The following is a 24,529-nucleotide window of genomic DNA, read 5'->3' as shown; positions in this document are numbered from 1 at the left end:
GATGGATTGTTGGTTCATTCATGGTCCCCACAGGAGCAGCCTAAATGATTCACCACCAGCAGGTCATCAGATATTTCAGTGAAATATCTCAACATCTCCTCTAATCCTCTCTCCTCACATTTGTGGTTTTGCATTAAATGTCTCATCAAATATCGGATAGACCACTGTGAAACTTTGTACACGTTATGTTCGCAAGAAGATGAATTATAAACACTTGTGGTCCTTTAACTTCTCATCTACCGCCATCAGCAGGTCAAATGTAACATTTGTCCAGCATTTGGTTTTATGACCAGACTACTGACACTCCCTTCAGCCTCAGCTGTACTTTGAGTTTTACACTAATTAGCACATGTTAGCATGCTAACATGCTCAACTAAGATGACGAATATGATAAACATACAGAGCAGCTAGTCCCTATGTTTTAAAATATGTTTGTTAGGTTGAGTATTTATTTCTTCTGTACTCCAGCACACAATTTTACAATACATGATATTACATTACAGACTCTATTGACTTGTGTGACTCACATTTGTGTGCAGGAGCATACAAATGTGGAGGAGCATAATACAGGAGCATGATAGCATGGCATACTAACATATAGTTTACAAGGAAGATCTGTGCACATGGAAGAGTTTTCCAGGCCAGTGTAGGAAATCTTCTTTGTGCATATGACTTATCTTGACCTTTGTAATTTTACTGCCCTGTTTCTCAATTCACTGTCCAACCTTTTTTTTTTTTTTTTACATTCCTGCAATGTTTAACCAGACTTAATAAATAAGTCTCTAAGCACCCAGTCTTGCAGCTTTGTGCACACGCCACCCTATGGTGTCACAGAAGACTTGTGACAAAAGAAACCTGTTGGACAAGATGTCTTAGACACACATAGTGAATGACAAAACGTCACGCAGCAGTTCAAACATTTCTGACACCTGGGTGGATTTCATGTTTTTGTCTGTACTGTATGGTCAGCGTTCAACAGACTCTGCATGTGTAAGTACGTCTCAGATGAGCTTATTTTTAGAGGATCTGTTCATTTTATGTTACAGATACAATAGATTTGTGTTGGCTGCATTGTTTCTTTTAATCAGAGTGTTTCTTAAAGGTGTGTCAACATTGTAGAAACTGAATGTCACATGCTCCCGAGAGAACATTTTACTGTAATAATGGTTGATTACTTTGATTTGGATTATAATTACATGTGTTGTGCGTCAAAGAAGCCAGTGTATCCTCTTTAATGTGTTATTGGCCATCACGTCCTGTTAAATCATGTCCTGTCTCTCACTGGCAGGTAGGCTCACGATGGAATTTGCTTGTGGGTTTGTTTATGTGCCGCCATCAGTGACTCACAAGGACAGCCAACGATCCGGTGCCAATGTCATTAAGCGCTCAGGTGGGATTTCTTTCAAACACTCACAGGCACGATATCAAAGAAATCACAATTTATGATGCTGCTACTCGTTTTAAAAGATTCCTGGGTCCGCTTTGTTGGTTGGTTGTAATTCTCTCAATTGTACATGCACTAGCCAGACATTTTTTTCTGCTGCTTCACTGGACTTTGACACCTGAAAGAATTTCAAATCTGAAACTTCGGTAGGAAACATCAGATTTCAGTGTCAAATAGCTTCCTTGTTGACTCTCCAATCTGACTAATTCTTTTTAATAAGGCGTGGTTTATAGACATTACTGCTGAGTGGGTAACAAATATGAAAACACCCAAATAACAAGAGAAAACATGAGTGCGCACCGCTTTCAGATTGAACATGCCCCTGCTGTCAGGTCCTTTATCTGGAGGAAATCAAAAGGCCTTCTGGGAAATGTAGGAAATGCTTTTTGACAGAAAGATGAGAGAAGTACATCTGAATATTCAATCACGACTCAACTGCGAGTTTGTTTTGAATATCAAAGATTGATACCAGGTGTTTTTCATCCTTTCTTCAGAGCTTTCTGACTGGTTGGTTAAGTACCATTATTTATTATGTAATCAGCGACACAGACAGCCTCCCCTGTCTATCTTAGAGCAGATATTCCTTTCAGATTCTTTGCTCAGTAAAAGCCATCTGCCACCTGAGTCACATTTTCCTCTCAGCACAAAGGTCATCACTGTACCAGCTGTTTTGTCTGTGCTCACATTTCTCTTGCAAGAAACTGCTCTCAAATTCACAGCCACTGTACTGCATACATATATATATATATTTATATGCTTTTTAGCGCTTCTCCCTCCTGTTAACCGGGTGCGTCCTCGCGCTCCTCCACCTCCTCCTCCAACAAACCCTTCAGAGGCCAAATCATCGAAATCCCTCCCATCTCCCACCAAGATTATTGAACAGCTGGAAAAGAGCAGGGAGGTGAAGAAGGTTGTGAAGTCCACCTGCTTCTATGAAAATGCAGAATTTCACAATAAATCAGAGGTTGCCTCTCCCATCAGCATCACTCCTCAGCAGACAACACCACCACGAAAAACAGGTAATGTGAATGTGGCAACATTAGTGTGAACGTATGACTTCACGAGCTTAGATTCTGTACTATGGTATTACTTCAAATAGCTTTTAGTGTCCTCTCAGTCACACTCTACTGAGGGCTGCTCGACACACAGAAATGTTAGCTGCTGCTAACTTTCAGTTGCTAAAGTTATTGGATAATTGAAAGAATAAGAATATGACGTAAAAAATGTTCAAGGGTCTGTTGAGCTGTTTTCTTGTTACCACTTGGGGTAGTTCTGGTTTTATTTGTCCATGGATTCAGATGTGGCTGCACGGTGGCGCAGCAGGTAGTGCCTCACAGCAAGAAGGTTGCCGGTTCGATCCCCGGGCGGGGCCTTTCTGTGTGAAGTTTGCATGTTCTTCCCGTGGGTCCTCTCAGGGCACTCCTCCTCCCACAGACCAAAAAAAAACATGCTCATTAGGTTAATTGGTGTCTCTAAAAAATTGCCCCTAGGTGTGAGTGTGAGCGTGAATGGTTGTTTGTCTTGTGTGTTGCCCTGCGAACGGCTGGCAACCGGTCCAGGGTGTACCCCACCTCTCGCCCGTTGACAGCTGGGATAGGCTCCAAATATCTCAAAATCTGAAAACATTATGCTAAAAGTATTTGCATGATTAGATAACAATAGAGCATTTTAACTTTTGCTCTCCCAACACTGATTCTGGCACGTTGGCCCTGGGCACTGACACATAGAATCCCATATCAGTACTCTGTTTCTGAAACATGAAATCTGTAAGGTAATATGAGGCCAGGGATCACTATGTCACTAAAACCAGGTACACTGTGGCTGAACAATGCCACTGATTTCAAAAACATTGAATTTATATTGATATCAGCAGAGATACCGAGTCAACCTATTGGATTTGTGCATCCCCGGAGAGAGAAAATGTGTGGGGGGGTGTTTCATAATTTGAGTGAAGCCTTGGGTTTGGTTGAGTTTCAGGTGGTAAATCATTGTATGTTTGGTTGATGTTTAGCCTTTGTGATGACCAATTTTATTCTTTGGGTGAATTATTCCTTTAACAAATTGCTTCTCTCTGCTTTCCTCAGCTCTTCTTCCACCACACATGAGACCTGCAGCAAACAGCCAACCACTCCCTTCCCCCAACACCAACAGTCAGACATTTACCTATGACCTCCCTAAAGATGAACCGGATGTAAACCTGCAACCCTGGGACCCAAATTACTCATACACTACACCAGAAGGCACCGGGGTCCAGGTGAAGCTGCCAGCTGATGCTAGCAGCGTGCCGGCTCAGACGTCGGGTAAACCAACCACTGGATATTCTGGTTTTTCAGACAACACACTGTATTTTCCAGATTTGTAGCGGCTTTGTGCAAGTAGCATAAAGGAACAGACGGATCATCCAGATTGATTCTGTTTTGCTCTCATACCACAGCTCCACCCCTTCCTCCGAGACCTTCATTCATGAGGTCAATACCAGATTACCTGGTTCTGTTACCCTCGCGCCGCTCATCTCCCTCATCATCTCAGAAGTCACCTTCAGACCCGTCACTTGTCCCATCACCGGCCAGTAAAGGTAATTCTAACAGTCTGTCGTGCTGTCAAAAGAACAACACTCATTATTAATGCTTTACGCCACCGAATGCTCTTTAATTTAATGCTCCTGTTGTCCCCAACTCAGGATCAGCAGATAAGGGGCCTCTGCCAGGGAATCCTAATGTGCTTCTTGTCAGTTTAGGAAAATTACTCTCGGAGGAAAGAGGTTGGCAAATTTTTATCATCACAGTAAAACTTTCATTATCAGCCATCTCGTTTTTATCTTCGCTCTTATTGGCTTGTAATGACCATCATGTTTGCATATTTCCAGTGCAGACCATACAAGGGGAACCCATCTCCTGCTCCCAGTGTGGCTCTGTGCTGGACTCCCCCTATGACAATATGGTACTTAGATGCTGTATTTAATTTGATCTTTATTCAGAAATGGATAAGTAGTCAGATGATTGTGATCCATTGATTTCAAATGAGAGTAATAACTATAAATCTCCTTGTAATCACTGGGAAATCTAGAGCATGGCAACCTCTTGGTGGCAGCCAGGCATAAGTGTTATTGATCATAGCGTAATGACACAATGGATAACTGGGATCGCTGGCTTGTTTGTGTAAATGTGTGTTCTGTCCTCCTGCTGAACTACAGGTTCACACGTGCTACTTCTGTCAGCCCTGGCAGTCCACCAGTCCTCCCAGTTTACAAGAGTGTCCCCTTACTGGTTACCAGGACGGCCTCTTTTTGCTCTGTCCTAATGAAACCCCCCCGGGTGCTGCTGAGGCTCTGCTGCTCTTCTGCATCGACATCTCCGGCTCCATGAGCATCACCTCCCAGGTGAAGACCGCATGACTGATGGCGATCTGTTCACTGTTTGTGACAGCTGGCATTCACAAACCCAAGCTGTGGTGTTTTTAAAACAAAAACCAAACTCTGTTGTTTTAAGGTGTCAGAGGGAGAGCACGTTGTCCACAGATCCCGTCTCCAAGTGAGTCTTTTCAAGTGTCCTCTGAACATTGCAAGGCTGAAAATGAACACACAAACAGCATTGTGGGTCCACTTAGAGTTCATTTATAAAAGGGGAACGTCTCCAAGTAACACAACTTTATAAGATCACTTTAAAATTTGGTGTTTGTGTAAATGCACAATATAGAGAACATAGAGTATTACAACAGTAACAGCTGTCCAGAGATGCCATCAAGACGCTGTTGAGATAAAAATCATTGTATTCAAACCAGTTTGTCCAGGAAGCCGTGCTGCAGTGTGTTCAGAGACTAAGTGAACAACAACCTGACTTACGAGTGGGACTCATCACCTTCAACTATGAGGTATACACACCATTGTTAGGAGCTTGATCTAAAATAAATTGGATAGCATGTACATTTAAATTCCCTGATTTTCCTCTTTTTTTTTTCCTTCTGTCTTTTAAGTTTGTGTCTGACCCATATTTGACTTCCTCTTCAGTCTCTCATGTAGAAATATGAGCATGTAATGCAAGTTATTACTGTTACTTATTACTGTTGTGTGGCCAGGTCACAGTGCATGGACATGACAACTTTGCGTCACGTTTCCTGAGTGGTGCAGAGTTGACCGACAGCGACTATCTGAAAGAGGTTGCAGCTGCTTTTCCCAGTCCACCACCACTCTCACAGACCAAAGACTACTTGCAAAGACAACTTCTGGGGTCAGAGAAAAAGCAGTGATTGGTGTGCAATCAATCGTTTTTGTCTTTTATGACATGAACGCAAAATTACCCTCAATTAATGGATGTATTTTTTTCCATTTTCCTCTTCTTAAAAGATTATCTGAAAGTGGGACCACAGCTCTCGGCCCGGCGGCTCTTCTGGCAATTGCAATGGCCTCCAGACAACCTGGGTCCAAAGTAGGTTTGGTCTTAAGTTTTATTAACAAAACCAAACCATCATATAGGCATGGTTTAGCCTGCATCACATCTGATAGACTTTCATTTCACCATTGACGTCATCAAACCACATCTTTAGTTTTTGCTGTTTTGAATGAGAGACTCCCTGTGGCAGAAATTACACATGCACATTCAGCTGAAAAGGAACCAGGAATCCCACACAGCGATGGTCACTTAAACTCCCTTTATTTGAATATGAGGTTTTGTGTGTTGACCTTCACCAGCATTTCATTTTATTTTCCCTGCATCTATCTGCATTCATTACCATTCATTTCTGTACAGCTGAATTTAAAATGTACTACCAGTCTGCACTTTTAACTGGATGAGCTGGGAGGGTTTACATGATTTGTGATAAATGGTCACAAACACCACCCTTTAGTGTGGTCCTAAAGCAATCATATGTCCATATTTACATTTTTCTGTGTTCCAAAAACAATACAATCCTGATCTGCTATCCCTGCTGATCTCGAAGGTGATTATCTGTACAGATGGGAAGGCCAACACAGAGCTGGGGAATCTGGAGGAAGAGGATAATAGTGCTCGCACCCTCCTCTCATCCACCATCTTCTACCAGGAACTCGGGGAATATGCTGCCAGTCAGGGGTTGGTCTACATTTCCTCATCAATGTCAAGAATGGAACAAGCATTCAATTATTGTTGATTGTTGTTGTAAATCTAATATTAGCACTAATAAGGGGTCAGGAAGGTGAGTGTTGTTTGCTGTGCTGTGATGAAGCTCATACTGAAATGTCCTTCTTTTGTTAGAGTGACAGTGTCTGTGCTGGCCATAGAAGGAACAGACTGCAGGCTGGACGAGCTGGGAAGACTGGCCGATCGCACGCGGGGGAAAGTAAGAGATGATTCAAAATTGTAATGTAAGATTTGTATCCTGAGTGCCAGTATGGTTATGATGTATACCACTCATCAGATCTTGTTATCTGTGTGTGTTGTGCCTTAGGTGGTGATAGCAAGTCCCAAAATGTTGCACCCAGAGTTTGAACAGATCATCGAGAACAGGACCATAGCGACACATTGTACTGTCACATTGCTGCTACCCCAATCGCTGTAAGAGCTGTGCTTTGTATTCCCAAAATATGGATATTTCTACTTACAAGAAGCATTGACTGATGCTCCCCTTTGGTTCAGGCGTATGAAAGGAGAGAGACAGGCAGGACACAAAGGGACCAGAGAGGTGGGGAACGTGGACAGAGATACAGAGATCACCTTCCAGTTTGGAGCCTGCGAACAGGATGCAGAAGGTGAGGCAAACTGGTGTGCCACCACTGATAGACTGACTGTGTAATAACATGCGTGGTTAATCTCTCCCTAGTCATCAGCTCCACCGAGTGACCATCTGAAGGCTAACAAGAAACATCCACCTCACCAGAAATAGTCATTCTGGTTGTTGTTTTTTTTTACCTTGCCAGTATCAGTAGCAGTTTTGCTGCCTTCCTCAGGGATATCACAGGCGCTGCTGTGCTGCCAGATCCTGCTGATCATTGCAAAATGGTGATTTCTGTTGTTGCCAAACAAGAAAACATGAAGTCTCAATCTGAGATCTCTGCAAGACAGGAACACACAATGTGAACCAAGAGACATTAGATCTGAAAACAAGACCTGACAAAGCTGGACTGAGGAAGAGTGCAAAAACAGGTCCAGTAACACAAAAGTTGTAAGGCAACAACCGAAGTCTGTGACTCACAACTTCTGCAAAGGCAGGAATCTGTCAATCTGGATGCACATGTCACAGAACTATCCGTAATCTTTCTGAGAAAAGGCAATACCTTCTGCAAATACTAGTCTGTCAGCAAGAAATAGCTTCACGTAGAATTAACCTGTCTGCTCAACAGTTGGTCCACCACTTTTATCCAGGTGAAGATATCCTAACAATTATCAATAATCATGGTAGCCAGAGAATGAATCCTCATTATTTTGGTGACTCCCTGACTGTTCCTCTAGTGCCACCATGAGCTTGACAGTTTTGGTGTTCAGTGGAAAAATCATGGAAAAACTGGAGGAAATTTGCTTCAGGTCCCTAGAGGTTAAATTCTTAGTCCTTTGGTGATGCCCTATCTTGTCCTCTTGTGCCCCCATCAGGTCAGAAAAATTAATTTGTCCAACACTTAATTATTTATCATTATTACTAAATTGTGCAATATGCAAAAAGTACTTTGTGTGCAGTGCAAATCAGCAAATGTTAGCATGCTAACAGGCTAAACTAAGATGAAGAATCTTGGTAAATATTGCATTACAAACATCAGAATGTTAGCGTAGTTGCTGTGAGCTGATTAGCGTTTAGCTAAAAGCAACACTGTCCCCAAGTGCAGCCCATGGATGTTTGTTGAAGCTTTACAGAGCCACTCTGAGTGCTGTCATAATTCAACACATGCAGACACAGCTTAGCTTTTATGCAGCACATCTGGACTAATTAATCCTGCAGCAGTTCAACCTGAACTTTGGATCGCTGAACACTTGCTTGAGGGGAGCAGCCTGTGTTGTGAGTGGAGGCCATCAGATGGATCAGAGGTGATTCATCTGAGCCGTCTGACCACTGAGTCCTCATTGAGGCTGCACCACTCAGTGTCCAAACCAGGCTGTAACCCCATATTTATTACAAACAAAAATCACTATGTTCTTTCTCTGTGCTCCAAAAACACTTGAGCAGATTGTAGTCATATTTGTGTTGTTTCTGTGTTTCCTGTCAGTGCCAGCGCCAGCCTCTGGCAGCCGTGTGTCCATCCAGCTGCAGGTCAGGTACAGGCAGAGGAACGGACCGACGGTGCTCAGAGTGATCACTTCAGAGCGCAATGTTACTGATGACAGGTGATAATGATAGTTCCATAATCAGTGTATTGAGATTATTTGATGCACACACACACACACACACACACACACACACACACACACACACACACACACACACACACACACACACACACACACACCACTGCTGCACTGGGCTGTTTGTATACTTATGGCCTCCTTGTAAGCTTAAACAAGTAATTATCTTGTGACATCTTTAATCAACGAGGTGTTCTCACCCTGAGGACAACAGTTGATTAGTCGTATTAATTTATACCAGTCTTTGTGAACCTTTAGGCAAAGCGGCTTTGAAAATCAAAGCAGACTGGCTGTTGCTGAGATACCGGAGCCCTCGCGTCATGCAGAAATGATTGCACCATGTAAATCGCATTTCTCCTCCATTCTAACATTCAGTCACCCAGTAAATGAACCTCTCAGCTCAGTCTGCCTGCTTCATATTCTGAATGAAGGTCATGCAATTCATCGTTTGAGCGGCTACAAAGTGGCGGCCGTGTGTTTGTGCGCAGCAGTACAATGGCAAGGCTGAAGCTGTAAATGTTGAAAAGCGCTCTCATGCTAAAAGTGTGACCCTCCTCCTCAGCTCGGCGGCCCTGTCCTCCCTGTCTCTGGCCATCATTCAGCTCAACTCGTCGCAGGCCAGCGCCGCTCTGGCTGTGAGGGGACGCTTCCTCGACGCCAGCAGAGAAGGCGAGCTGCAGAGGAAGCTGATCGAGAGAGCAATGTGAGTTGCAGGAGGGATGGAGGAATCTCTGACGTTAGTGAGTGGGCAACATGTAGAATGAGAGCTGCTTTATGTTAAAGTCTGACAAATGGATTTAATGAAGGCCGCTTCTGTACACATTCAACACCTACAGGAAAGACAAAAGACAGGAAAAATTAACTCCAGGAATTGTGCAGGTTATACTAAAAAGGAAGACAATTTTGTATCAAATGCTATGAACCAAAATATGAATATGTGTCAAATAAAACTGAATTAGATTACAGAAACTGGGAGAAAAACTCAACCACTCGACTTGTTTTTTGATTTTCTGGTTCATACAAAATTACCATTTGAGTTTAAGATTGTCAAAGGCTAAAGCTTGTTATTATTATCAGTTAAATGACAGCATATGTCTGAATGCATGCATGTTGTTTAATAGATGTAGAGTATTTCTGAAGATGCTGTTCTATAAAATGTGAGTGTGTCTGTTTGCAGAGAGCATAATCGCAGTGTGGAGGACAAACAGACCTACCAAGACTGGGTTAAAACCATGGAGCCAATATACAACAACATACATAACTTCACAAGGGTGAGTTTTAAAAGGATTTTTTCCAGTTTCAGTGCCTCACATTTGTTAGAATCACCACAATTAAACACTTAACTCTGTTTTTTTCCAGAGGATATCTGTTGTTTCAGACTCACAGGTAACTCACATTATGTCTTTAGATATCACACAGCTTTATACGAGAATACTTCTACTTACAAGTCTTCTTCCCACATCAGTCCCTAACAGACGCTGGTGCGGCGCTGCTCTACGCCATGAAGCACAGCAACAGGAAGTCGATCTCACTGAAGAACAAACATAAAGTCTAGCCGACTGCTCAGCCTCCACCTTTTACCTCGTTGGAAGCAACTCAAGTCATGAATGACAAGGATAAATGTTGCCATTTGACTTCGATTATCTGGCTGAATAAATATCCGTCACATATTTCATAATGTAAATAATGCATGACAGCGTGTCAACGTGGCCGTCTGTATCATAGAGAAACTCATTTCCCAGAGCAGGACTTTAAATGATTGCTTCAGGCAATACATATTGAAACTGCTGTGGCGGTGTGCAGTGGGTGTATAGCTGACACTGTATGACAACATATGTAAATCCTCCAACACAACAGATGATGTAGTCCTGATTATGATTATATAATTATGTTTTAGCATAATGGCACTGAAGCAGAATATGCATCAGTACGAGTACTGTAAATTCAAGCGGTCATCTAATTCATGTATACTTAATCAGAAGATTGTGAAGAAGATGAAGAAGTGTCAACATGTAAAAGCTGCAGAGGTGGTGAGCAGTGCAAAATAAGACTGAACAAACAACAATCATCCCTGAGATGGAAGGCAAAGCATAAACAGACATGTGTTTCTCTGGGGCGGCCCCCACAACATAAACATGTAACTCTGAGCAGATGTCTGCTGAACATCTGTCTCTGTGGAGATCTATGACTGTCCTGCCCCTCGGGGCTGCGGAGGCAGCCCGAGCTTCCTCCTTCCCCCGAGCCCCGAGCTCCACATCAGTGACCAGGAAGCGCAGGTGGGAGGCGAGCAGCTCCACCAGCAGGACAGGGAGGATGACCAAAGTCCCACAACACCATCGCAGGTTTGTGGTAGCGTCTATTAAAACTGAAGGGCAGCTCAGACAGCAGGAGGGTCACCAGGCAGACACACAGGAAGCCAACCCACAGGACTTGTAAGTGGTGGTGGCTTCCACAAGGTGAGGATAGGCCACCATCGGCCCTCCTGGCTGGTAATCGTAACAGCATGGAAGTTGAACAAAAGCAAAAGACTACTGCTAAAAGTGTAATTACGTATTTCTTATTGATCATTTCACTTTCAACTGTGCTTGCATATCATATTTTCTGTCAACTGCTGTATCTTCAGCACCAGAATACAAGGATCTACTGAAGATTTCGACCCCATGTCGATCATTTTCTCTGCACTGTACAATAAAGCTGTACTGCCAGCTCACATCTGATACCATCTCAAGTCTTTAATTTTAAGGAAGCATTAACGGAAACTTCATTTAGGCATTCACAAGTGTCACAGCTAATATACACTGGCCTGATGATTGCACATGAACTTGTTCTTAATGCACTTCAGCATTAATGGGAGTGAAGTGTAGCAGATGAGAGAGCTTACCTTTGAAAGTCGCACACCGCTAATGGAATACTGTCACCGCCACTTTGCATTCAGTGTTTTATGGATGCAAAACATGCTATCAACACGCTGTATGCATTACTGCTTCTCACCACGTATGTTGATTTTGCTTAACTTTACCTAAGAAGCACCTTACAGCTCAACCTTTAACGTTTGCAATGAAAATACTGCACAGAAAACAGGTTTGCTCTGCACATAAACAAACAAGCTTCTCACACATTACACATTTTTTATTGGTATAAAAATTCAACTCCTCCGACTGAACACCACTGACTTTTTTTCCTCGACGCTTTATATCATGATCTGATGATTCTAATACACAGTAAAACACTTACAAATGGTTTGTTCCACCGAAATGCAAAGTATGCAAAGAATTTAAGACAAGCTGTAATTAAAAACACATGATAAAAACATGTTCATCGGAAAATGACGTTCCAGGCGAGATTTTTAAGTGATCAGCTTAGATGTTTTCATGAAGAGCTTACAACAGACAGTTTCACAGTAGGTTACTTATAGTACAGGATATATTTTAAAACATGAACGTCATACGTAACATCTTTCAAATATGTGACAAAGCCCTCAAAATGTACATGGAGGAAACTCTTTGTCAAAATCAGACCTATCATCTAAAAAGATTTAAGGCCACTGGCTAAATATTTGTGGAATCCAAATTCCCAAACAGTACAAAGAAAAAGCTTAAAGACCCTCTTCTTTGACTAAGTACTCTGGCAGCGTCTGGAAAGCAGTCACGGGAACAGTCACTGGAACTGTCAGGGATATGGTGCTGGGTTCAACAGTGGAGGGGGAAACCTCACTGGGTGGTGGAGGGGAGGGAAGCGGGTCAGTGTGAATGATGTTTATGTCCGTGAGCGGCTGGGCGGCCGGGGCGGCGTCCGCGTGAGTCCGTAAGTGCTTGCGCAGGTAGGCGGCAAACAGAAACGCTTTGCCACAGTGGGGGCAGCTGTGAGGTTTGCTGGTGGAGTGGATCTTCTGGTGTTTACGCAGCCCAGATTTGTTGAGGAAGCCTTTGCCGCAGCTGTTGCAGACATGAGGCCTCGGCTTGGGATGCTGCTTCTCATGCTCCTGCAGGTCTGCCAGCTGTGCAAACTCTGCCTGGCAGGTTTCACAGACGTGTGAGCCCAGTGGCACGATTTTGGTAATCGGAGGAGCGGAGTCGATGGAGTGAAGATTTTCATGCGTCTGAACTTCATCCCAGCTTCCAAATGTAGCATCACAGTGCGTGCATGAGAACTGAGGTAGAGTTGTGTGGGCAGTGAATCCTGAGGCTGACCTGGCCTCTGTCTCCTGTTCCTGTTGTTGTTGTTGTTGTTGTTGCTGCTGCTGCTGCTGCTGCTGCTCTGAGTGCTCGGCTAGGTGAGTTCTCTCATGTTTGCGCAGGCTTGACGACACCACGAATGACTTCAAACACTCCTCGCATTTGAAAGGCCTCTCTCCAGAGTGCACGCGGCGGTGCTTGTTGAGGCTGGAGCGCTCTGCAAATGACTTGTCGCACTCAGTGCAAGAAAAGGGCCTCAGGCCTGTGTGGACAAGCATGTGGCGCCGCAGATCCCAGGATGCTACAAAGGCCTTGTCGCAGCTCTGGCACTTGTAAGGCCGCTCTCCAGAGTGGACGCGTTCATGCACGGCCAGATCAGCCGGCTGCCGGAACCTCTTGGAACACTTATCGCAGGGGTAGGGCTTGAAACCCAGGTGGGCTCGCTGGTGGCGACGGAAACTGGAGGGGTCAGAGAACATCTTGCCGCACTGTGGGCAGAGGAACGGCTTCTCGCCAGAGTGAGTGCGGAGGTGAGACTGGTAGGAGGACAGCTGGGTGAAGCCCTTGCCACACTGCTCGCACTGATAGGGTTTATTCTGTGAATGAATGCGCTGATGGCAGGCCAGGGAGGAGGAGCGGGAGAAGGCTTTGCCACAGTCGGAGCACAGGAACGGCTTTTCTCCAGTGTGGGAGCGCTCGTGGTTTTTCAGGTCCTTCAGCTCTGTGTACGTTTTCCCGCACTCATCGCAGGCGTACGGCCGGTGGCCCTGGTGGTTCCTTCTGTGTTTTCGGAACACAGAGGGGTCTGCAAAACTCTTACCGCACTCAGCGCAGAAGTACGGCTTTTCTCCCGTATGAGAGCGCATGTGCACCTTCAGTTTAGACAGGGTGGGGTAGCTCTTAGAGCACTGCCGGCAAGAATAAGGGCGCTCTCCACTGTGCTGTGTCATGTGGATCCTCAGGCATATAGCTTGCATGAAGGCCTTCCCGCACTCTGTGCATACAAAAGGTTTCTCCCCAGTGTGAGAGCGGCTATGGTTGCGTAGCTCTGTGGGCGTCTTGTAGGCCTTGTGACAGTCAGGACACTGAAAGGGGCGCTGGGCTGAGTGAGTGCGCTCATGCTTTGAGAGTTGAGCCTTGCTGGAGAACGTTTTCGCACACTGAGAGCACGAGTGTTGCTGCTGACGCTCCTTTACATGTGCAGAAAGCTTGTGGCTCCGCAGAGCTGACAGGCTCCTGAAAGCCTCTGTGCATGCAGAGCATTTGAAGGGAGGTTTGGCCTTTGGAGGCCTTCCTCTGCCACGTTTTTTTGCAGGCTGATCCCTCATCATCTCTTCCTCTTGTTGGCTCTCTTCATCCTGTGCAGGAGGGGTGTATTGCTCTGCAAGAGGTGGGCTGCCAGGCTGAGGAGAGGCCATCTTTGTATCTGCAAAGAGACACAGAGATATAATATATATCATGTAACAATCATGTAAATAAACAGTTCTTTGTCAGCACAAGGGTGTGAGACTGATTGTTCCACAGACATCAGGCTAAAGAGCTGTCACACATATGAATAAGGAGAGCAGATCGTCAGGAACAGGGGCTGATGGTGGACATGAAAATAATGTGTATGTGTGTAACAACATAATAACAGAAATATGTGGGTGTGTATTAAATCACAAAATGGCTGGCATTAGGACCTCAGGGACAATAAGCTAACCGCTTTGATGCCAGAGGAAGTTGGCGATGTAATGACAGAGATCACTGTGTATGAATGACCGACATGTGCCCGACCGGAGGCAAGGATCAAAGATCACGAGTGAATGCGATGGTGTTAACGACCGGATAGGATATGTACGTATTCATTTTCGCTGGCTTTCTTGCTAAACATTTGACTAACTCAAAATGGCTGGCTTTAGGACCGGCTGCACCAATTCACTCGACAGTGTCATCATGTCCGTGACGGGATGGATTTAGCTAACATTAGCTGTCTTTGTGTGCATCAGAAGAACATAGGCGTTTCCTACCTGAATCAGGACATTAATAGTTGGTCGACAATGGCTGGAAAAACGTCTCGGTGAACGACTGCATTTACTGTGAGACACGGTGATTTGCTGTTGACTGGCTGCAGAATGGGGGACGGCTTTAGGACCATGATGACGAAAGCTCTCGGCAAGCCAAGTGTGCAACGTTTTAATGCGTTTAATGGTCGAATTTTCAAGATAAGACACATAATAAATGAATTAGAAACCCCCTATTAAATCTTGGTGCCCCCAGTCAAGATAACAGACTGTCTGTCATAATGGTAACATGCGTACCGAGCTGAAGCGAACATAATTTACAGTGCTTGGAAGTGGCAGAGGTAGCTACGTATGCTAAGCTAGCTCGCAGCAAATACGCTTTAGGAGTTTTACGAAAAACAGCAGAATAGTAAGACGAACATTAAAACCTTGGTTTTTATTCACGTTTAATGTTTGTTTGTGATTACTTTAACACTTAGCCCGCCACAGTTTGCATTAACTTAACTTTTTCTTTCCCCCCCCCCACCCCGGGTTATGTAGTTTTGAGAGGGAAGTATTTCCCTGCTGCACATTTCCTGTTTCCTAGCAACAAGCAATGTGGAAATTGGAATGGAAGAAAAAAGACAATTGCAAAAAGGGGGTTGCCCTTTACATAAAAATTGCGTTTTTGAAATAATGAATGAAAATTTATATTCGGAGGCTTGCGTTGAATCATTACGGCTGCAGGTATTTAATTTGACGCATTTGCTGATGTTGTGATTCCGCGTTGAAAACGACTTCTTGTCTTTTTGGTGCAATGTTTGTTTAGCTAGCCATGATGATGCTAGCTGGTATCGGGCTAACGTTAGCACACTGTTCCCTTGGGCAAATTTAACCGCGATTAACCTTTCCGCTCTTCCTTATAGCCTGACGAAGTGGTGTATGTCCATTCTGTTTTTGTTTATAATGTCGGAAAATATGGGTATCCGCAGTGGCAATAAATCTGTAGAGAGAGGCGTTGGTCTCCCGGTTTATTGACATAGCTAGTTCGGTTAGCCTGCTGGTGCAGATATGTAGCAGAACATGATGGATAAAGTTCGCCAACTGCATCCAGTTTACATGATGCCGGTTACCTGACCGAGATGTATTTAAACTTAATGTACGGAGGCGGTTTCTTTCCCCAAGATTTATTGACTTAGACTTAAATCAGGGATAAACACGTGAAACATAAAATTCTGAGATGTTTATTGTTGCTACAGTGTTTTAGAGGTTAAGGTGTCAATCTGTATTGTAGAATGATTGTTTGACAAAAAGACTATTATATATATTAGGAAAAATGTGTGAAAGGTCATCTGTGTCTACCAATAACTTTTACATAACTTATTGCTTGAAACAGTATCCTGTTACATTCATTGTTCATGTATTCACCACAGCTCTAACTGGCATCTCTTCTGTCCTTAACAGCTCACTTTGTCTGCTTCTCCTAAAGTCAAGACACTGTCCTAATTGTGTGGAACTGGTTTTCAACATCTTCTGCTGCGTTACCTCCCAGGACACCCCTTGGACCTTATTGCAGAGACCTCTATTCTTTATATATGGACAGATAAGGCATCTAATGCATTTCCCTCCTGCATATTCATACACTCTGTGTCAGGAGCACTTAATTCAATCATCTTGCAATGGCAGTGCAAGACCCTGGCAGGACAACAGGTTTTCCTTGCAAGCAATGTGGCCTGGTATGTCCCAGTATGCCCAGCCTGCTCGAGCACATGGATTCTCACCTTCAACACGAGGAAGAACGCAAATTTAAATGTGATGAATGTGGACGTGGTTATAGGCATGCTGGTAGCCTAGCTAACCACAAGAAGACTCATGAAGTGGGCTCTTTTCAGTGCAACATATGTGGTAAAGAAAATTCTAATGCTTTAGCCCTGAAGAGTCATCTTCGCAGCCACACTTCACAGAAAAAGTACACCTGCGCAGAATGTGGGAAAGCTTTTCGTCTTGCAACACAGCTGGCTACACATGAAAAAGTTCATCTTGCCAGGCGAGCAAAAGAGCAGTCGTATAGGAAGCTAGACATGGAATATCCCACACAAAACACTGAAAATGATCACCCGCATCATCTCAGTGAGCAGTCAGCCAGTGTTGGGATTTCCTCAGAAAACAGCCCAGTTGAGGACAAGATGGAGGTTGTTTACAATGCACAATCTGAGACCTCTGATGATGCGGCGAATCGACCTTTCAGATGTGATTTATGTGACAAATCATACATACACCATCGAAGCCTGACCAATCATAAAAAGACCCACCAAGTGGGAATGTTTGAATGCACGGTGTGTTTCAAACTGTTCAATAACATGGCCGCGCTCTACAGCCACCAGAGAACTCACAAGGCAAGAGGCGGGAATGACCTTGGTTCAGCGGGTGGGTCGTATACAGGCGCGCCGCTGGACCAGTTTTCACCTCAGAGCCAGGATGCTCCACTAAATTTTTGCCATCTGTGTCAGGTTCGATTCCCCAGCGATGAGGAGTTCCAGGAACACATCCAAATGCATAATTCTTCATCTCTGTCATTTGGACTTCAAGATTCCTTGTCAGAGAACCACAATATATCATATGACAACAGTATTGCCTCGCCTGAGTCTAATTTTTATGCATCTCCGTTAAATAATGTTCCTTCAGTATCGTCATTGGATAATTACGGAGGCTTTGATCAGCCGCAGGAGCACATTAGAAGTAACGGTCATGTGTATTCAGACTGCTCTAGTAATCAAACACCATCTTCCAATAGTACTCAGGGAGAACCCCCAATCATGGACACAAGCATTCTCAATCCTGCCCTGCCCCACACACAACACGCTGACAATGCAACCGAAATGGAAGAGACTTCAACTGTAGATTCTGATGAGCGTCCCTTCAAGTGTCAGATCTGCGGTAAAAGCTACCGGCACTCTGGGAGCCTCATCAACCACAAACGGTCACACCAGGTCGGGATTTACCAGTGTTCCATCTGCAGAAAGAGTTATCCTCACCTGGCTGCCCTCAAAAGTCATCTTCGTCTGCACAAAGCTCAGACTTCGTCTTTTAACCTCATCGCCGAGGGAGACTGGCTCTCCTCAGAGCCCTTGACTCTGGATAACCAACAGGTCTGCTTCTCCTCTCAAGACGAGGAGGAGGACGGCGCTCACCCCGTGCTTGGTATGGATCAGGAGAATGGAGCTGACAGCAATGGGGCTCTGTACCATGAGCAATTTCATCAGGACTTTTCCCAGGATATGACTGTGCATCTACCTCACAATGAACACCTGATGCAGAGGCACATGTGTGCAGACTGCGGTGAGACATTTGCAGATATTGCAGGGATTAAGTCTCACAGTTGCCCACTGCTACAGCAGCAACGTGACACTGCTAATAGTAACTATGACAGTAATGTTAATTTCCAGGACAGTAATGGTCACTCTGCCATTGGAAATACAGGGAGTAATGCCGACTTCCATGGTCTGAACGGTAGCCATGAACAAAGTTACTTTGAACAGAATTTCCATGACAGTATGAGCAGCGATCAGCTGAATGGTGGCGAAGAAGTCGATGACGCCGATGAGGATGATGATGATGATGATGGAGATCTTTATCAGTGCTCTATATGTGGAAACAGCTACACCAGCATGAGGGCTCTGAGGAGCCATCTCCGAGGGCACACACAGTCCCATGGTACTCCTGCAAGCTCAGGGCCTTCGTCCATGTCCTCCCATGAAGAAGTGAAAGATGATGAGCCTGGAGAGATGATGATTTGTAGCACATGTGGGGAAAGTTTTGCCAATAAGCAGGACTTGATAACTCATCAGCTCCTACACAACAGGGACCAGATAGATGATGTTGATCATTTACAGATGAACGACAGTGATGTGTCTGGAGTCAAGGAGGAAGCACAGAGTATCATCTGTGGCAGCTGTGGCATCTTCTGCACCAGCTACCATCATCTTGAGAACCACGGCTGCTCAGCTGAGAGGAAAGACGAGTCATCGCACGGTAAAGAGGAAATGAAAGTAAATGATGTAGCCCAGAATGAAGACACGAGCCACGTCAAAGAAACTGTTGAAACCGAACAGCGTCAGTACAAGTGTGATCAGTGCGGGCGGTCATACAGACACGCCGGCTCCCTCCTTAACCACAAAAAATCCCACAAAACAGGTGTATTCAGATGCCTCGTCTGCCAGAAACGCTTCTACAACCTGTTGGCTCTTAAAAACCACCAGAGGTCCCACTTTGATGTTAAGAGGTTAGTTCCAACAAGAATGCTCATTATTAATATATGTAAATACATGTAAAATATCTAACACTCACACACTCATGTTGCAAACTTGAGATGCTTGTTGGACATTATATGTAAATATTAAGAGTTGCCTATAGAGTTTTTTGTGTTGCAGATGTTCTCATGGCTCTATTCCTTGTTTCATGTCTTTTCACTGTTAGGCAAACACAAACTTAACCGTGCACCTTGTCTTCTCCCGCAGGCATACTTGCCATGAGTGTGGGAAAGCCTTCAAAATTCAGAAGCAGCTATTGAATCACCTGAGAAGGCACAAAGAGAACAAAGCCAAAATCCAGGAACTCAACAACCAGATCCAGGCCCTCATGCAGATGAATGGGACCAAGTCAGATGGAGGAATGCAGTCCTTAACTTCAAATGCCAATCAGGCTTTAACCTCTTCTCGACGCTGCAGGCAACTGCCTGAAGGGATGACGGGACAAACAAAGTCTGAGACTTCAGTCAAATTGGAGGACACAGGTGACCGACGGCCTTTTGCCTGCGACCAGTGTGGCCGCACATATCGGCACGCAGGAAGTCTCGTCAACCACAAAAACTCCCACAAAACAGGTGAATATTACTGCTCTGTCTGTAACAACACATATTCCAATCAACTAGCAATGAAGAACCACTTGCGCACCCACTTTGCATATAAAAAGCACTCTTGCCAAAACTGTGGGAAAGGCTTTAGGGGAAAGAAGCAGCTACTAGCCCACGTTTGTGCAGACATCAGAAAGGATAGGGCCGGAGGCAGGAGGGGCCTCAAATCTAGAACCTATAAGTGTAAGGAGTGCAAGCAGGCCTTTCTCTCTGTTGACCAACTGACAGCCCACACCTGTGACGGACCTTCAGGCAGCAGCAACGCACAAACAAATACGTGTTCAAATAAAGAAGAGCGGCCTTTCACATGCAACATATGTAATCGCAGCTACCGCCATGCAGGCTCACTCCTCAACCATAAAAACACCCATAAGACAGGGCACTTCAGCTGCACCTTCTGCTCTAAGCCCTTCACCAACCCCATGGCTTTACGCAATCACACGCGCATCCACACACAGAAAAAAAAGTATGTGTGTCTCACCTGCGGGAAGGCTTTCCGCCTCGCCAGTATCCTGCACAACCACCAGAGGGTCCACAACCGGGTGTCGGGTCACTTCAGTTGTCACGCGTGTGGAAAGAGCTTCCAGGGAAGGTCCGGCCTGAAGAGGCACCGCTGCCGCAGAGGTCAGGAGAACTCTGTGAGATCTGGAGTCCAGCAGTCAGACAGGGGGGACAAGTGCTTCATGTGAGTTACTGTCTTTCCGTGAACTCAGTTTTAAGTTTTGTTTTGTCTATTTATCATCATTTGGGTAGTTTGTATATATTTTCCATTTAATAAAACTGTCCTGTCCCAGCTGACACAGTTGACTGCATGTGGGACAATATTAGCTCATTGCTGATTAAAGTGTCTCGGTGCAAAAGGTTGGCTGATAAGTTAACAGAAATTGCAGAACAGAACGGCCAAAGACAAGTTCAAGGTTGCAGGTTAATAAATAATTCACTGTTGGGTAAAATGATTTGCGCTGAAGTGTGATATTAGGTATTGAATATGTCCCTGCTGCAGGTGTGACCTGTGTGGGCGCTCCTACCGCCACGCTGGCTCTCTCCTCAACCATAAAAAGACACACTCCGAAAACCTCCACCACTGTACCTTGTGTCTCCAGACATTTCCTGATCCTCTCACTCTACAGATACACTCCCAGATGAGGCGTCACTGCTGCCCTGAGTGCGGCAAGACCTTCTGTCTGGTCGCACACCTCCAAAGCCACATGGAGGTGCACTCGAAGGAGCGGTCTGTGGTCTGCAGCCTCTGCCAGCAGAGCTTTCCCAACGCAGCCAGCTACCAGCAGCATCAGGACATGCACCACGGGGCCGCGGACCTCTATCAACAAGGCGTGAACGAACCTGTAGACAGCAACCTCTGCTGGGACTCAGGAATAAATCAGACCATGAGCATGGAGGAGATGCACAAGCAGGTTCCACCACCTTTGTCTCACGTCCCAGAGAGCATCGCTAATTCGCAAAGTAACGATTCAGCTGGCACAGAAGAGAAGAGCCACGTCTGTGAGCACTGTGGCCGCACTTACCGCCACGCCGGCTCCCTCCTCAACCACAAGAACAGCCACAAGACGGGCTCCTTCTTCTGCTCCATCTGCCAGAAGGAGTTCACCAACCTGATGGCTCTCAAGAACCACCGGCGCATCCACACAGAGCCCAAGCGCTACCAGTGTCTGGAGTGTGGGAAGGCATTCCGCGTGTCCACTCAGCTCATATGTCACAGACGAATCCACACCAAAGAGAAGCCCTTCGCCTGCCTGCTGTGCGATAAGAGCTTTTCCAGCAAGTCCAACCTGCGGCACCATCAGAAGATGCACCAGAACACCCAGACCTATGACTCCTCTTTTAGCATTGACGATAACACGTTTATGGACTTGGACATGGGGTCTTTCCTTTGAAGTAAGACTCCGGCGTGTACAACAGAAGAAACCAGGTTGTCCTCTTATTTATCTGTTATTTAACCTTCTATCAATAATTGTAAAAGGTTTTTGTTTTTGTTTTTTTTCTTTCAGAAAGTGCTCCTTGGTCCTGGCAGACATGCATATATCATTATGAACTTCCAGTCTTACCTCCACAGCAGATAGGGACGTTGCTGAAAGGTCTCCAGAGGGTCTATCGCTCAGCGTTTCATAAGGCCTGAATGTTTTTCCATGAAAACACAGCATCCCAGATTATACAGGGCAGGTGACACCGATCTCAGTCACCGCTCACTCCTCAATAACAAACCAAGCAACCAAAGTGAACAGAAAAGAGCAGCCCAGGTCCATGTCAGAGCATAAACTCTGATAACATGTTTTTGTAAGACAGTACTGTTCTCACGGTGATCTCTCCTCTCTTGCTATGTATAATTGTGTTCAGTGCCTCTGTAAGTTCCTTAGGAAACAAAATATACGAACTATATTTATCTCTGAATCCTTTTGTTAGCTTTGCCGTCAGTGTCGAAGGAGTGCTCACTTTCCTTTGGGATTTCACATAGGGCAAGCCTGTTATTAAGACAAATACCTCTGGGTGTGTCCAAAGGTCAGTGGCAAAGTGATTTACTCAAATCATATTATCAAGTAAATAGTCGTACTGCTAATAATATTCACGTTGAGTGACATTGTATGCTAAAATGGATGTATTTATTAATTTATTCCAGTTATTTTATCTGCATATTTTATTAGAAAAAACTTTTTATGAATGTTGTAAACAAAACAAAACAAAAAAAAACTGTCTTCTAAAACTCATGTAGCCTTTGCTGAACGTCATCGGTCCAGTTGTATTTACTTCTTCATTCTCAGTTACAACATCAGGAACGAATGAGCCGAGCATCGTCGGCGTTATTGGCAGCGCTCAGGGTAAACCTTCAGAAGGAACATACCCGACGTAGTGAAACATCGTAGATAATCATAGCATTTATTTTTCACTCGTGCCGGTTCCGCACTCCTGTAATTCAGCTCGCGTCACAGTTGTCACTCCCGACGTTTAGTATGGGCTCCACGTGCAGAGCGTGCTCTTGAACCTTTGAGAAGCATCAGTTATGTTGAAGTGCCAGTGCCTAAAATGTAAGTCAACTGTAGCAGTTTAATGTGAACAAACCTCCTCTCACTGTACTTGTGATTCTGTAAACCACAATGTTGATTTTGTTTTGTCCTAACTTTCACGCGTCTCCTGAATTGTGAAGCTCCTCGCCCACAAACCGCCGTCTCAGACGTCTCAAAGCGGTCCGTAACAGAAGTATTGCCACAGTGAGGTGAAGGTGGTTCCTTTTTGTCTCGTGGCTTTTCTTCCCTCCCACGTGTTTATATGAAACGAATAGAATGAATATATATTTTCAGACAAACATGTGGCCAAAATGCCTCATTTCTGCCAAGCACAAGTATTACTACAAACACACCAGAGCTTTATGGATTAACAAGGACGCACCAAATTCACCTTCACTGTCGGGTTCATGAACCACTTATGTTCTGTGAAAAATGTGCAATTATCTTTTCTTTTTGCCAAGTTGTCTAACGTGCCTGTTGTTCCTGAAGGGTTTTTTTTTTTTTTTCCACAAATCTACATAAGTGAACACACGGCCTTTGTTTTTCTATCTATCTAAAATTGGGTTTTCTTTATGCCTTATGCATTACATTTCATGTACGAGTATGTTTGGCACTGGTCAGAAGTATGAAATACCTCATGGAAAGCCCTGCCTACCTGGCAACTACTACTTAATGCCTCATGCAGCTTAATTGTAGAGAATACACTGTAATCGTAATGAACTCAGATAGTTATCAATTGTAAGACAAATAGAACGGATGAAGCATCGGTTTTAAGGTTTTTCCTTTGTAGTTTGCAGATGCTTTTCTCTCCATGGTTGTTTTCTCTGCAGTTTGTTGTTTTCAGAGTTATATTTGCACATTTGTAGATGAGACACTTGTAGCCTATGGAGGACAGGAAGTCTATAATAATGCAGCCGGCCCGTTGTTGTTCGTCAGAGTGTCGACGGGCAACAAGTGGGCTGGTGGATAGTTCACCTCAGCTAGTTTGCGGGTCGTAAATATTTAAGCAATATGCTGAAAGTATTGTTTCAGTGCATGAACTATGAGTCCATCTCATTTGTGTTGTCTTACCATTGTATGGAGTACGGTGGCATCACATTCAGTAGACTGACACTAGCCTTGAAACACCATGACGACTTGCCATTTCGTTAATAAGTTTAAAATCTTATGTGTATTAACTGTAATGATTTAGATGATCTCACTGTAACATATTCCTGGACGCCATGGTAGCCTAATGTCAAACAACACGTGCATATTTCAGTTCAAACTTCTTTTTTTTTTTTTTGTTAACAGTGTTCTCCATCTGATCTCCTGTGGCGTTTGACACGTTCACTCCTCTGTCATTGATCACAATCACAGCCTGGTATTTGTGACGTGTGTTAAATCTCAGAGCTCTCTCTGTAAATATTAGAACGGAAATATCGGTCGGATGTCTGTACGCTCACGGCAAGAGTTTCTTCAGCAGGAGAAAAGTGCTAGATTAGCTATTGTGTAATAAAAAAAAAAGCATATACCACATGTTCTGATTTATTGGATTTTCAGTGCTCAAAAATGTCTGCTCACTGTTTAATTCATATTTATATAACTATTTTGTCACTCTGAAACGTAGATTTTTACTTCTTTGTTAGAACTTAGTTTAGAATATAAGCAAATTATTGCAACTAAAACTAGTTGAAATTAAAAGACTTGGAA

At 44.4% G+C, this 24,529-nt stretch overlaps 4 protein-coding genes across 4 annotated transcripts; 2 read left to right on the top strand and 2 right to left on the bottom strand.

Moving 5' to 3' along the window:
- The first annotated feature begins 928 nt into the window (after positions 1 to 928).
- LOC139349724 (circularly permutated Ras protein 1-like) lies at positions 929 to 10,562 on the top strand. The gene is made up of 21 exons (XM_070990694.1): positions 929 to 990; positions 1,293 to 1,390; positions 2,209 to 2,463; positions 3,529 to 3,744; positions 3,879 to 4,019; positions 4,125 to 4,205; positions 4,311 to 4,384; positions 4,638 to 4,823; positions 4,933 to 4,974; positions 5,225 to 5,314; positions 5,519 to 5,670; positions 5,787 to 5,868; positions 6,380 to 6,510; positions 6,673 to 6,757; positions 6,866 to 6,972; positions 7,054 to 7,166; positions 8,613 to 8,730; positions 9,311 to 9,451; positions 9,926 to 10,019; positions 10,108 to 10,134; positions 10,214 to 10,562. Exons 1-21 carry the CDS (start codon positions 962 to 964, stop codon positions 10,301 to 10,303), a joined length of 2,352 nt encoding a protein of 783 aa, XP_070846795.1. The 5' UTR covers positions 929 to 961; the 3' UTR covers positions 10,304 to 10,562.
- A 133-nt stretch (positions 10,563 to 10,695) lies between these two features.
- gjz1 (gap junction protein zeta 1) lies at positions 10,696 to 11,222 on the bottom strand. The gene is given in 3 exon segments (XM_070991129.1): positions 10,696 to 11,067; positions 11,069 to 11,177; positions 11,180 to 11,222. Coding segments are annotated over 3 exon segments (510 nt in total). The 3' UTR covers positions 10,696 to 10,709.
- A 638-nt stretch (positions 11,223 to 11,860) lies between these two features.
- On the bottom strand, positions 11,861 to 15,052 carry znf668 (zinc finger protein 668). The gene is made up of 2 exons (XM_070990146.1): positions 14,933 to 15,052; positions 11,861 to 14,349 (listed from the first exon to the last, which is right to left on the bottom strand). The coding sequence occupies exon 2, from the start codon at positions 14,339 to 14,341 to the stop codon at positions 12,344 to 12,346; it is 1,998 nt and encodes a 665-aa protein (XP_070846247.1). The 5' UTR covers positions 14,342 to 14,349; positions 14,933 to 15,052; the 3' UTR covers positions 11,861 to 12,343.
- Positions 15,053 to 15,494: 442 nt separating this feature from the next.
- Positions 15,495 to 24,527, top strand: znf646 (zinc finger protein 646). Its single transcript, XM_070990145.1, has 4 exons — positions 15,495 to 15,652; positions 16,370 to 19,187; positions 19,423 to 20,502; positions 20,821 to 24,527. The coding sequence occupies exons 2-4, from the start codon at positions 16,585 to 16,587 to the stop codon at positions 21,710 to 21,712; spliced, it is 4,575 nt and encodes a 1,524-aa protein (XP_070846246.1). The 5' UTR covers positions 15,495 to 15,652; positions 16,370 to 16,584; the 3' UTR covers positions 21,713 to 24,527.
- The last annotated feature ends 2 nt before the right edge of the window (positions 24,528 to 24,529 follow it).

The sequence above is a fragment of the Chaetodon trifascialis genome, chromosome 21 (genome assembly GCF_039877785.1).
Source record: "Chaetodon trifascialis isolate fChaTrf1 chromosome 21, fChaTrf1.hap1, whole genome shotgun sequence".
Taxonomy (NCBI): domain Eukaryota; kingdom Metazoa; phylum Chordata; class Actinopteri; order Chaetodontiformes; family Chaetodontidae; genus Chaetodon; species Chaetodon trifascialis.
Note: the sequence above shows the minus strand (reverse complement) of the source record. Positions and strands in the feature narration are given on the sequence as shown.